This window comes from Phyllostomus hastatus, unplaced genomic scaffold (genome assembly GCF_019186645.2).
Source record: "Phyllostomus hastatus isolate PE091 unplaced genomic scaffold, TTU_PhHast_1.1 phas_scaffold_317, whole genome shotgun sequence".
Lineage (NCBI taxonomy): Eukaryota > Metazoa > Chordata > Mammalia > Chiroptera > Phyllostomidae > Phyllostomus > Phyllostomus hastatus.
In genome coordinates this window covers 3,912,348-3,924,986 of record NW_025334023.1, presented here as the reverse complement: position 1 = coordinate 3,924,986, position 12,639 = coordinate 3,912,348, and the positions used below count along the sequence as shown (strand labels likewise).

Sequence of the window (12,639 nt, the reverse complement as noted above, 5' to 3'; positions counted from 1 at the left end):
CACCCTCCCTACTTCCACCCCTGTAGGAGACAGAGGGGTGGCCTGGCCCAGCTTGGGGGGCCAGTGCCTGATGGGGGGGATAGACACTGCATTTCCTCAGGTCCTCAGTGTGTGTGTATTGGGGTTAGGGGTTGTCTCCTACCTTATCCTTCACTAAGTTGCTGTGTGACTTAGGCAAGTTGCTTTGCCTCTCTGGGCCTCAGTGTTCACACCAGTAGCACTGGCCTAGGCAGGGAAGAACAATACCTGCACTGCAGGCCTGAGTGAGGAGGGAAGGAGATGCATGATGGGTCCTCTGTTCACAGACTGCAGGTCATCAGGCCAGTGGGAAGGCTCTGGGCAGATGTGGCCTTTGCTCCTGGGGCCATTGCCAGAGGGGAGAGGCTGTTGTACACCGGAAAGGCCTCTGGCTGCAGCAAATAAAACGGCCAGCTCTGGGGTGGCCCTCCCCTTCTCCTGGCTCCTGCTGTTTTGTGCTTTAGGCTCTGATGTTGGAAGGTCACCTCCCCTCTCTGAGCCTCAGGTCCCTACCAGTGTGAAGAGGGCACTAGTCCCTGTCTGATAGGTTTGGCTACAGAGGGGGGGAAGGGAGGGCACATTCAGGTGGGTGGCCTGCCGGGCCAACCCCTGACCCCACTTGACCCCTTTCCTGCTCTGCCCCTCCAGTGGGAACGCCTCTGGTTCCTGCTCCTCACCGTCACCTTTGGCCTCACGCTCACCTGGCTCTACTTCTGGTGGGAAGTCCACAATGACTACGACGAGTTCAACTGGTAAGTGAGGGCAGGGGACGAGGCCTGGGTCCCTGGCATCCGGTGGCTGAGACTGGGGTGGGGAGAGGAGTTGAAGTGTGAGCCTCTCTCCCAGGCTGGCCCTCAGAGCTCCGCACCAGCTCCTGGCGGCTTTGGGGGCAGGGTCCTCTGGAAGGACAAAGCCCAGCAGGAGCTGAGACCAGTTGGGGGGAACAGGAACTCCTTCCTGGGGCTGCTGTCTTGGAAAATAGGTGGGGGGCTGGCGCAGGGCTCAGCATGCCGCCTTTGTAGACAAGAACTCCGGGGCCCAGAGATGCCAAGGCCTTGGCAGAGGAAGTGGCCCCAGACCCCAGACCTCTCAACTCCCTGAGCAGGGCCGTGGGTGGGGCAGGCAGATGCCATGGTTCTGGTGCAGCTCAGGTTCAATGTGAACACCGGTCTCAGGTCCAAGGGCAGGGCTGTCTGAGTGTTGTGCCTGGGTACAGGAGGGCGCCTATTTCTCCCCCCAACCCCCGCCTCTGCGTGCATGGCCTGTCTCTGTCAAACAGTGAAGGGAGGAGCAGAGGGACCCTGGGTTCTGGTGGGAACTCCTCTGTTGGAAAGTGTAGATACTAAGGCCCATGTTCACACCATCATTTCGGGGCAGAGTTGGGGCTTGAAAGCCAGACCTCCTCACTCCCTGTTCAGTGATGCCTCTTCCTTTTGCTCAGAAGTTCAGCTCCGTGTGGCTGTGGACAGTCTCTGGTCCTCTCTGAGCCTCAGTGTCCTCCTCTGTAGAATGGGAGGATGCTGCATCAGGTCTTTCTGAGGGTGGAGTGAGGTGACGGACTTGAGAGGGCTCCAAGTTCTCCCTAGACCTGAGGGCTGTTTCCCGGGAGGCCCGTTCTCTAGCTGGAAGGTGGCCATGATGTCAGAAGTGGGGATTTCTGGGGCTCCGGGCTGCTGATTGGCCGTGTTCTAGGGTTCCATAAGGATGATGCTAAGACTCTGTTCACGCAGTTGGGCGCCCACTGCCCTCCGTGTGGCCTTCCACCTGGCCCTCAGCGGCACCTCTGCTATTAACGAGCGCAGTAAAGGACCTGCCGCTGTCCCTCCGGCGCAGCCTGGCGAGACAAGCCTGGGCCCCAGCCAACTCCCAGAGGCGGCCTCTGGCCTCTGTTAAGGCCCATAAGTCAAGCATTCACCCTCACAGGTGTCCCCAGCACAGGTGCTGTCGTGGGTACAGGAACGTAGGATTGCTGGCCTCGCCTGCAGGCCCTGGGCGGTTCTGCTGAGCTGGCCATCAGCTGCTGGAAGCCCATCGGGTCCACCCCAATGGGGCTCGGATGGGGGAGCGAAGGCCCAGAGGGGGGTGGGACTCACAACCAGTTAGGACTAACAAGGTGTACTGAGGACGGTCTGAGGAAACTGAGGCTCAGGGAGGTTAAGTAGCCCCTCCAGAGTCACACAGTGAAAGGCCGACAGCTCTAGGACAGGGGCTGACGCCTGACTGACTGTATCATACTGTCCGCAGAGCCACCCCACTCCTCCCAGAGAGCAAGCTCCCGGTGCCTGGGCGGCTCGAGCAGAGGGCGGGTGTCTGTCCTGTCGGGAGGCCGCAGACGGAAGGCCTGCCTGGGACATAGGGGCGGCCTGCCACCTGCCTGCCACCTTGGCTTCTTGAAGTCGGGGCTGGGACTCAGAGGGCCTGGCCGGGCCCCTGTGACCTCAAGCCTGTAGAGGACTCGAGTGAGAGCCCGGCGGTCAGGGCTGGATGACGAGAGCCTGGGAGGGGCTGTCAGGGCAGGAGGGGCTGTTGGGGCCTCGCTGTGCGGGACCACGAGGCTCCCTGACCAGTGAGAGACAGAACATTTTTTAAAAGTAGTTCCCAGGAGCAGGGCCACCCCTCTGTGGACCGCGGTCCCACCAGCTGTGCAGCAGAAGAGTGCACCCAGTGAGTGGCCTTCAGGCGGCAGATCTGCTTCTGGCACCGGAGGGTGAGGGCTGGGGAAGGCAGGCGCCAGGCGCCTTTGAAGTTCATTCCCTTCAGCCCTGCAATTCTGTTTGTAGGAGTCTATCCTAAGTAAATGATTACTAACATGGAAAGATATGTGCAAAAATTTCTTTTTTGTGTTAGTTTTAACAGCAAATAACTGGAAATGATGAATTGCCATCAGTAGGAGTTTGACTACATGTGGTGTGCTAACTCAGTTGCATGGGGCCCTGGGAAACTACACATCCCCAGATGTTCACTGACCTCAGTAAATGCCCGTGTTAATTAGGAGATAATCGACTACTTACCACGTGCCCCCCCCGCCCAGTTCATCCCCAGGACACCCTATGAAGGGCATTTTATCAATTCCGAGACCCCTTATTTTTACATTTCAACACTGACATTGAGATGAGTGTCACAGTGGATGGCGTTTTAGAATTGGAGAAACCTGTCACCTGCCCAGGCGCCTACAGGCCGGTGAGAGGCAGGTGGGCGCTGAACCCGTGGGCGCTGAACCCGAGCGCACCTCCCTCCGAAGCCCGGTCTCGGCCGGAGTGCTGCCTGCGTGCGGCGGCCCCGGCTCTGCCGATCGCACAAACAGACAAGCGTGGGGGACGCCCACGGAAGACAAGTCAGCCCAGTTCGGGAACTGGCTATTTCTGGGCAGGACTGTGGGGATTGTCGCTTTCTTCTCTACACTCTCGGCATGCCAGGTGTCCACCTGAGCCCGGACAGGCCTGACGGATGCTTAAGGAAACAGTAACACCTCTCAGAGTGGGCGGGGCCCGGCTCCGGGCCTGGTCCCTGGCGGAGGTCTGACCCCAGGGCCTTCTCCTCCTCAGGTACCTCTACAACCGCATGGGCTACTGGAGCGACTGGTCCATGCCCATCCTCATGACCACAGCCACTGCCTTCACTTACATCGCAGGCCTCCTGGTATGTGGCGCCGGCCCTGCTCTCGGGGAAGGGAGACCTGGCCCGTGCAGGGCTGATGGTGGGGGGCCACCCTGGTCTAAGGGGGGAAGCAGGCTTTTCCCATCTCTTGGGCTGCTGCACTTCAGGGGCTCAGCTCCTTCAAGGTGGGAGGTCCCCTTGCTCTCACCTCACCCTGGAGTATTCCCCCTGCACCCCAGGGAGAGCTGTCTTGCTCTGAGGCCCCGCTGAAGACTTTCCCTTCTGTGAGAAAGAGGAACTCCTGCTCTGGTTCCTGTTCCCACTACTCTGTTCCCTCAGATGCAGGTCAGTCCCCAGGTTGAACTGGGGGCTCCTTGGGGACAAGGTTCAAATGTATCTCAGCCTCCTGGGGCCTGGAACTCCTAAAATGTTCGTTGAGTAGTTCAAGCGCAGCAGGTTCCTAGTGACCTCCTGAGGGAGAAATCCTAGAGGAGGAGCTGGAGGCCTGAAATACTTTGGGAGGCGGCCAGGCTTGGGCTGAGCTGGGCCGGGCCTACCCATCGCCAACCAGCAGGGTTTGCTGGCTGATCAGAGCCAGGCTTTGGGAAGAAGGGTGTCTGGGGAATTGGTGGGAAACTTTGAGTCACACGTGGGCCCCTCTTCAGGTGCTGGCACTGTGTCACATCGCCGTGGGGCAGCAGATGAACCTGCACTGGCTGCACAAGGTAAGGGCCGCCTCCGCGAGGTCTGACAGGGGGAGGCTGGAGGCCTCAGCAGCAGAGGAAGAGCCAGGACACATCACCCCTCCTCTGGACCATGACTGTGGCTGCCCCGGGAGCTAACACTGAGCGCTCACAGCCTGCCCCGCATTAACTCACTGAACCCTCACAGCGGCCCCGTGATGCAGGCACTGTCATCTCATTTTGCAGCTAGGGAAACTGAGGTACAAAGAGGTTAAGTCATTTGCCCAAGGCCTCCTGCTTAGTAAGTGGAGGATCCAGGATCTTAACCCCACAGCCATGCAATCAAGCAGCACGGGTCATGGCTCCAGCCCTTGCACTGGGCTCTGTCTAGAGTCTCCGCCTCTTCATTCCTCAGTGAGCTCGTTCTGAAACTCTGACCCAGTCATGTTATTCCCGGCTTAAAGCCCTTCCCACACTCCCATTGCTCCAGGATGACCCACACGCCCCCACCCACCATTAAGGCCCCCGCTGATGTCTCCCAACTGCCGTCATGGGACGGTCACCCCTGCTTTCACCCCATGAGGCGTCTCAGGCCCTGCCAGCATGCCTGTCCCTTCTCTACCTCTTCTCTCTTGCCTCCCTTTCTCTGTCCTTTGGACCTTTCCTCAGTTCTCTTCTACCTGCACAGGCTGCGTGGGCTGCCCCAGCCCCTGCAGGCCCCCTACCATGGCCTTGAGCGCCTGTGTTGTCCATTTCCATCTGGCTCCCCGACCCCGACTCTCCCAGCTGGGAGCTCCTTGCAGGCCAGAATGGGCTCTTCCTGTCTCTGCGTCCCCAGTGCCCCCCTCAGGGCTGGGCCCAGAGCAGGGAGGCTTCATGGCTTCAGAATCTCAGAACCTCAGTGCGTACATGGTGCCGAATGTACAGTGTGTGCCTGATGCTGCTCTTCTGGAGGCCCCAGTGGACACAGTGGTGGCGCAAAACTGACCAGAAGAGAGCCCTTCCCTCTTGGGCCTTGGAGGGAGGGCTAGGCCATCCCTTTTTCCCCCAGAGCCTGGCTCAGAGTGGGCATGCCATTTAGGAAGGGGCAGACATGTCCAGAAATAGCTAAGAGCCCATGAGATGCGTCCAGAGTGACTCTGAGGGGAGGGGCTCACTTCCAGCTTCAAGGGAGACATGGGGCAGGGACTGGGAGAAAGACCTAGTGAGCTGTGTACCGGGAGGGCCCATGGGCATCCAGGGGGACCTCTGAGATTAGCTGGGGAGTCAGCCTGCGTGACTGAAGTCTTGGGGGCAGTGAAGAGCAGCCAGCAGCCCCGGTGTCCCACCCTCCTCCTGCTTGTCACTCTATCTGGAGGTCTCCTTTGGGCTCGTGAAGTTCCCTCTGTGAAGCCCTTTTTTCTCCCAGCTGCACAACTGACACTTGAAAGAACCGCACCAGATGGCACCTGGGTGGGGCTGGCACACACCATGGTCACCTCCTCTAGGTCATGCCTGCATCTCAGCAGGTCACACCTGCGTGATCCTCGTGGAGAGGCCTCCCGAGGCACCAAGCCAGCAGGGGCGGCAGGTCACTGCAGGGGGTCTTCTCCTGGGAGGGGGGTCAGATCCCTTCATCTATGCCAGGGCCAGCTCCAGTGCCAGCCCTGCCTTCCTCTCCCCTCTGCTCCCCAACCGCCCCCAACCAAGAGCTCAGGCTCAGCACGAGGAAGGTCATTCCAGGCAGGGCCCACTGCACCAGGAGGGGGCTAGCCCTCTGGGGCTCAGAGTTTTCAAGTAGGGGCTGGACACTTTCCTGTTCAGTTCCCAAGATTCTATTATTTGATCGGGATATTCTAAGTAATCCTTTTCGTGTTTTAGCCAATTTTCAAAATTAGAAAGGTACAAAAAAAGTACACAATGTAAATCTTCCTACCATCTTTCCAGAGTATTTTAAGTATGTACAAATATACATGTACACTTCCTTCTTGCCTTTATTCACACACAAGCCTCTGTACCCTCCATTTCGCACACAACCGACACTCCCGGAGCGCCTCCCCTCCGTGCACTGACAGCTGCCCGCTGGCGCCCAGCGCCTATGCCTGTGTCCGGGTTAGTAACCCCGGGTCCTGCGGTATCTAGCTAGCCCCCCTCGATGGGCCTGATGACACCCCACTTGCTTTTAATTCATTGCCAGGATGTGTAGCAGGGACCTGGGTGGGGAATTCTGGGTAAAAAGCATGTACTTTAGTAATTGTGATAGTTCTTATCAAATGGCCTCCTTGCTAAGTGCCACCAGTTCGTGCTCCCTCAGCAATCTGTGATTGCGCTTACAGATAATCAGCCTTGCCCGTGAAGTGTCTGAGGGTGTCTCCACTGGTGCCGACTGAGGGGCGAAAATAGTCCCTCGATGCAGTTTGGGTTTGCGTCTCCCTGATGATGAGTTAGAGTCAGCATCTTTCATGTGCCTGAGTCATTTGCATTTTCTTTCTATAAACAGTCTCTTCATATTTTTTGCCCTTTTTGCTACAGGATTGGCTTTTGGCTTATTCCTTTGCAGGAGCTCTGTCTAGATCTGCAAATTTGGCCCCTGGGCCGATGAACTGTGAATAATTCTTCCTCCTCTGTCACTCACCCTTTGACTTTGCCGGTCATGGTTTTGCCATGGGAACTTTTTATCCTTAAGGGTGTGGACATGTCATCTCTTTTCATGACCCGGCTTTCGTGTCAGAAGTCCTTCCCGCTCCATGATTAAAAGAAAACTCTCTATGGTATTATTTGATAATTACATGTTTCTACTTTTTTAACACTTAACATTTTTATCTTTTTGGAAGTTACTTTTAGGTATAGTATGGTCTTTCTTTGTTTTTTGATGGCTTCCCATGGTTCCTGACTCTCTGTTGAGTAATCTGTCCTTTTCCCTCTAATTGGTGATGCCACTGTTATCAAATACTAATTTTTTCTAATTTTAAAAAATCTATTTAGATCTGTTTTTAAGCTTTTTATTTACTTTCTTTTATCTCTCTAGTCTATAGCAATATCATACTGCTTTAAATACTACAGTTTTATACTACGTTTTAACCAAGATCTGTACTTTGAGAGTCTCTGGTTCCCGAGGCCCTGGGGTGGGGAGGCTGGAGCAGAGCTGCTCAGGGCGCGTCGGGCACTGGGCTCGTCACGACAGCCCTGACTTCATTTATTGGGCACGTACTCTGTGTGTCAGGCACTTTCCACAGAGTGCTTCATTTATTCCTCGTCATAATTCTGTTCATCTGGTCCTATGCCCACTTTAAAAAATTATACCACTGACACTTAGTAAGCATTTACTATTTTGGTGCCAACCACTGTGCTAAGCACATCACTTGAATTTTCTTTCTTTAAAAAAATTTTTTAAATTTATGTTGTTTTTAGACAGAAGGGAAGGGAGGGAAAAAGAGGGAAACATCAGTGCGTGGTTGCCTCTCAAGTGGCCCCTGCTGGGGACATGGCCCACAATCCAGGCATGTGCCCTGAGTGGGAATCAAACTGGCAACCTTTTGCTTTGCAAGCTGTCACTCAATCCACTGAGCCACACCAGGCAGGGCTGCATTTTCTCATTCATCTTCCCCAATACCCACTAGGGTAGGCCCTCGCTTTCCCCATTTCACAGCTCAGAAAACACACTTTGCAAGGTCAACCTCCTTCAGCAGACAGCAGGGCTGGGCTTTGACTGATGGATATACTCCTGTGTGTCCCTGAGCTCTGGCCAACCATCTGCCACAGAACCCAGGTGCCAGCTGCCCTCAAGAGGCCAACCTGTGGCACCTTTGCAAGGCTGGGTCCCAGCACCTAGGTAAGGGTCCCAGCACCCAGGCAAGGCTCACGGAACAAATGGGTATTCCTCCTATGTCCCTATCCTTCCCGCTGACATAAAAAAACACAATCTCCCCAACATGGAAGACCAAAGACGGTGACATCAGAGGACAGTGGGCTGCCCCTGTGCCTTCTGGGTGGAGCTTCTCCTTTCCAGTCAGATCTGAGGATGCTGGCCCCTCTGTGGGCACTGTTACTGTGGCCTAAGGATGTGTGTGGGGGAATCCCACCGACACCAACACTGCAGCAGCACTACTGATCATGGCACCACTATGGCAACTGAAAAACTCATAATAAAATTTTTAATTGCATTAGGATTAGGGGGAATTCGTTTTATTGCAAGTGTTTCCACTAGCAATTAAATATTGCAATAAGATGCTCCCAGAAACAGCCCTTCAGAGATACTTGCTGTGCCCACGGCCGGCCTGGTGGGGGCAGCTGGGGCCAGAGCACCTGCACATGGACGGGGGTTCTCAGGGATGGCCAGGAAACGGCTCATTATCCCGCCCCTGGAGCGAGACCTCTGAGACAGGCAGAATGGGGTTTGGTCCAGATCCACCCCCGCGAAACCTCATGACCAAGCAAACCCTTCCGGTCCCCGAGCCCAGTTTCTCTGCGCATGAAATGAAGACGATACCTCCCTGGGACGTGAGGAGAACACACAGGGGGAAACCGGGAAGTGCCTCCCACACACTCAGGCACCCACAGCCTTCTGTGGACCTGCATTTTGTGTTCCCCGGGCAGCCATGTCGCAGTCTGTAAAGGCCCCTGCCCATCTCAGCCTTATTACTGTTTCTTATTGGAACATTAGTCTCCAGACTGGTGGGCTGGAATGGCAAACCCGCAGAGGAAAACTTCATCCCAGGCAAGCGTGAATCCTCCCTGCCTGGCAGGGAACCACCATGGATCAGCCCCCGTCTCTGCCCTGACCATCTAGAAACTGATTTAGAGCTTGTTCGTGTCATTGGAGGGTTCTCAGGACGCTGCCGAGAGGGGGCTAGGAAAGGCCCTGCAGGAAGAGAAGGGGGTGCGGGCCCTGCTGGCTGGCAGAGGCGCCGGCTGGCGGGCAGGCCAGAGGAAGTCAGTCGGGCAGCGTGTGGTGGCCACGGCTGGCCAGTTAGAGCAGGGCAGGGGCTTTAGGGGAGAGAGGTGGCATGGGCCTGGGCCTTAGGGAGGCCTGCCTGGACCTGCAGAAGAGGTGGGCAGAGTGAGTGCCAGGGCTCAAAGGGGTGGGGGGTGTGGGGCTGGAGACCAAGATGCCAGACACCAGGCTTGGTTTGGGGGCTCATCTTGCTTACCACGAGGTATTTCAGATCCCACCTGTCCCCCGAAGGTTCCATCTAGTCTTCGGTCAGACCTGTGTTTGAGTCTCTGGTAGGTGGCTGTGAGGGCAGCCGAACTGACACATTCGAGGCTGGAAGCCCAGGGGCTGGGGTTTAGAGGCAGCCTCTGTGAGGGGGGATGGGACCTGGGGGTGGGGCCGGTGCAGTAGGCCCCTCCCTCACCCCTGCTCCAGCCTGAAGGGCTTCTTGTGATCCTGGCTGGGCAGGGTATCAGGCTCCTGCAGGGGAACTGGCTGCTGTCTCCTGCCCCTGTGAGCCAGGCAAGTTACCCTTCACCCAACAGTTGCTGGCAGGGCTAGGGAGGCCTCAGAGGTGACCTGCTGGGCCCAGGAGAGCCCTGCCCCGCAGTTTGCTGGGTGTCTCCCTCACACCCGCAGGGGGTTGTGCCTGGGGCTTCACTTGGGCCTTGCTCCAGCTCCCTCCCACCTCTCCATCCTCCTGTTTCTCTTGGTCCTTGGTCCTTTGTCACTGGGTCTGCCTGCCTCCTCCTGCCCGTCTCACTGTTATCTCTGACTGGCTGTCTCTGGCTTCTTTGGGTCTCCACCTTCTCTTTCCTGCTTCTCCCCTCCCGGCTTTGTCTGCCTCTGCACTCTCCGTTTCTTCCCCTCAGCACCTCCTTCTGCTTCTCTGCCTCTGCCCTCCCTCTCTCAGACACACGGGGGACCCTCGGGCCATCCAGCCACACCTGCTCTGACCCCATCTGGTGGCTCTCCCCCCTTGCAGATGGGGCTGGTGGTCATCCTGGTGTCCACAGTGGTGGCCATGTCGGCCGTGGCCCAGCTGTGGGAGGACGAGTGGGAGGTGCTCCTGATCTCCCTGCAGGTGAGTGTGTGTGGGGGGCCGCTGCTTTCCCCAAACCCTCAAAAGAAGGAAGCAGCTTTTTTTATCACTTCCATTTGCTCAGACCAAGACCCAGCGTGGGCAGGGAGGGGGTCCAGGTCACGTAACTAGTCAGAGGCAGGGAGGACACTGCAGCCCAGGGTGCCTGAACTCCCAGTTTCCTCTGAGAGTCCCCTGCCCCGTGGGTAGAGATGGGCCCTCAGGATGTTGGTGGCCAGAGGGCCTGGCATGGCTGGGAGTCAATGGCCCTCTTGCCCCTTCCACCCAAGGGCACAGCTCCGTTCCTGCACATGGGGGCCCTGGCCGCCCTCACGGCACTCTCCTGGATCGTGGCAGGACAGTTTGCCCGAGCGGAGCGTTCCTGTAAGTACGACTGGGCAGGACCTATCCCCCGACGGTACCCTCCAAGTACCAGGCCAGCCTGCCCTGCCCTCACCTAGGTGTTTCCTGGGATGAGGTGGGGCCCTCGTGCTCTGTGTGGGCGGCTCCATGGGGCCTGCAGCTTCAGTCGGCTGTGCCTGTTTCCCCTTCTGCGTCTGCCTGGGGTGTCTGTGTGTGACTTAGGGGCCAGGGTCACCTTCCAGCAAGGATGGGGGCTGCCCTTAGTACAGAGTCCCTTCAGAGCATCTGGGTCCTGGCAGGCAGAGGGAAGAGGGGTTCCCCTGCCCAGGGCTCACGGTCGGGCCTGGTGGGAGCCGAACACTCAGCAGGCGGTGCTCACGGCCTGTGCCTGCAGCCTCCCAGATGGCCATCCTCTGCATCTTCTTTGCTGTGGTGTTTGCCCTCTACCTGGCCCCTCTCACCTTCTCCTCTCCCTGCATCATGGAGAAGAAGGACCTGGGCCCCAAGCCCGCCCTCATTGGCCACCGAGGCGCCCCCATGGTGAGTGCCACCTGAGGGCCCTAACGGACAGGGGTGGGGGTGAGGTGGGGGAGCAGAGCTGCCATTCTAGGGGGAGCTAAGCAAAGACCTATCTTCCTGTAGGGAGGAACTTGGAAGGAAATGAATATAATACATGTAATATAATAATAACAACAGTGTTTAGCCCTTTTGGGGGGAGGGTACATGGGAAGGACTAATGAAAAGGTTGGAGAGCTTAGGTGGGATTGAATCCTGATGATCCCTGAAGGCATCCTGTAAAACGCTGCGACTTCTGTCACGAGGGCCCTGGAAGGACACAGGAAGGTTTGGGCCAGGGCCAGACACTGCCAGGTTGTGGGTTAAGAAGGTCCAGAGGAGAGAACTGCTGGGTGTGGGCTGGAGAGCAGGGCCCACAGGCCGGGCAGCAGGAGAACGCACCCGGCCGTGGGGGCAGGGGAGGCGGGTGAAGCGCAGAGCCCACCGCTAAAGGGAAGACCGTGAAAGTTGGGCTGTGCTGAGAGGGAGAGAGAGGAGTCAAAGCCAGGGACGCCCCTTACTACTGATGCCCCGGGCCCCTGCAGTAGGTAGACTCCCCCCTCAGCCCCGCCCCCTGCCAACGGGCATGCTCCAGAGCCAGGCCTCCTCGGCGTCTTGGCAGCTATGGGAGCCCGACTCCATCTTCTCTGTGCCAGCTCCCTCATCTTGTACCCTGAGATAATGAGGTTGCCTGGGACGGAGGGCCCCGTGAGGCGGGACTTTGGCCGCGAGAAGTGCCCAGCTCTGAGCCCGGTGGATCGACATTCCTGTTATCTTGGGCCTAACCCCCCCCCCTCCCCCAGCTTCTCTGGATAGAGGCTTCCTCACCTTGAACCTGGGTTCTAAACAGAGGCAGTACCACTCCCCACCGCTAGTGGGTGCTTGGGGGTCTTCGTGAGAGCTTTTTCTTGGTTATCACAGGGATTGGGAGTGCTATGGTATTGAATTCAGGGTAGTCAAGGTGGCCTCATAAACTTTTAAACGGAGGTGTTGAGTCTGATGTGGCTGTGAATCACCCCAAGGGCCTGCCCGCACTGCGTGTGGTGGGCGTTATGCCCACTTTCCAGGCGACACCCAGAGACCTGTGCCGAGCTGGGCTCTGGTGCCCTCCCACCACATCCCCTCTGGTCACATCACTTCCTGAAGGCAACCAGCTGGAAAGGCCTTGGCTTTGCAGTCGGAGGGATCTGGATTTGGGGTCCCGTTTTGCCATATGCTGCCTGTGTGCCTCGGGGGTCACCTGTCTACAGTGAGGATGTGGAAGCACAGCGTCTCCTGGCGGTGGTGGGGCCCCCCTTTTCTCCGTGACCCAGATACCCACCCACCTGCTCCGTAGGCCAGGGGACAGGAGGGGGCGCTTAGTAGGGAAGGAGGCGGCAAGCGGAAGTGGCAGGGTGGCAGTAGGGAAGGAGGCAGCAAGCGGAAGTGGC

General features: G+C 57.5%; 1 protein-coding gene across 9 annotated transcripts in view; it reads left to right on the top strand.

Moving 5' to 3' along the window:
• Positions 1-12,639, top strand: part of GDPD5 (glycerophosphodiester phosphodiesterase domain containing 5) — an 86,901-nt gene that overhangs the window by 61,411 nt on the left and 12,851 nt on the right. For all 9 annotated transcript variants that reach the window (XM_045817909.1, XM_045817911.1, XM_045817915.1 and 6 more), the window contains 6 exons: positions 667-770; positions 3,564-3,657; positions 4,281-4,340; positions 10,196-10,294; positions 10,582-10,675; positions 11,049-11,194. In XM_045817909.1, coding sequence (XP_045673865.1) covers positions 667-770; positions 3,564-3,657; positions 4,281-4,340; positions 10,196-10,294; positions 10,582-10,675; positions 11,049-11,194 — 597 coding nt within the window. The remainder of the gene's footprint in view (positions 1-666; positions 771-3,563; positions 3,658-4,280; positions 4,341-10,195; positions 10,295-10,581; positions 10,676-11,048; positions 11,195-12,639) is intronic.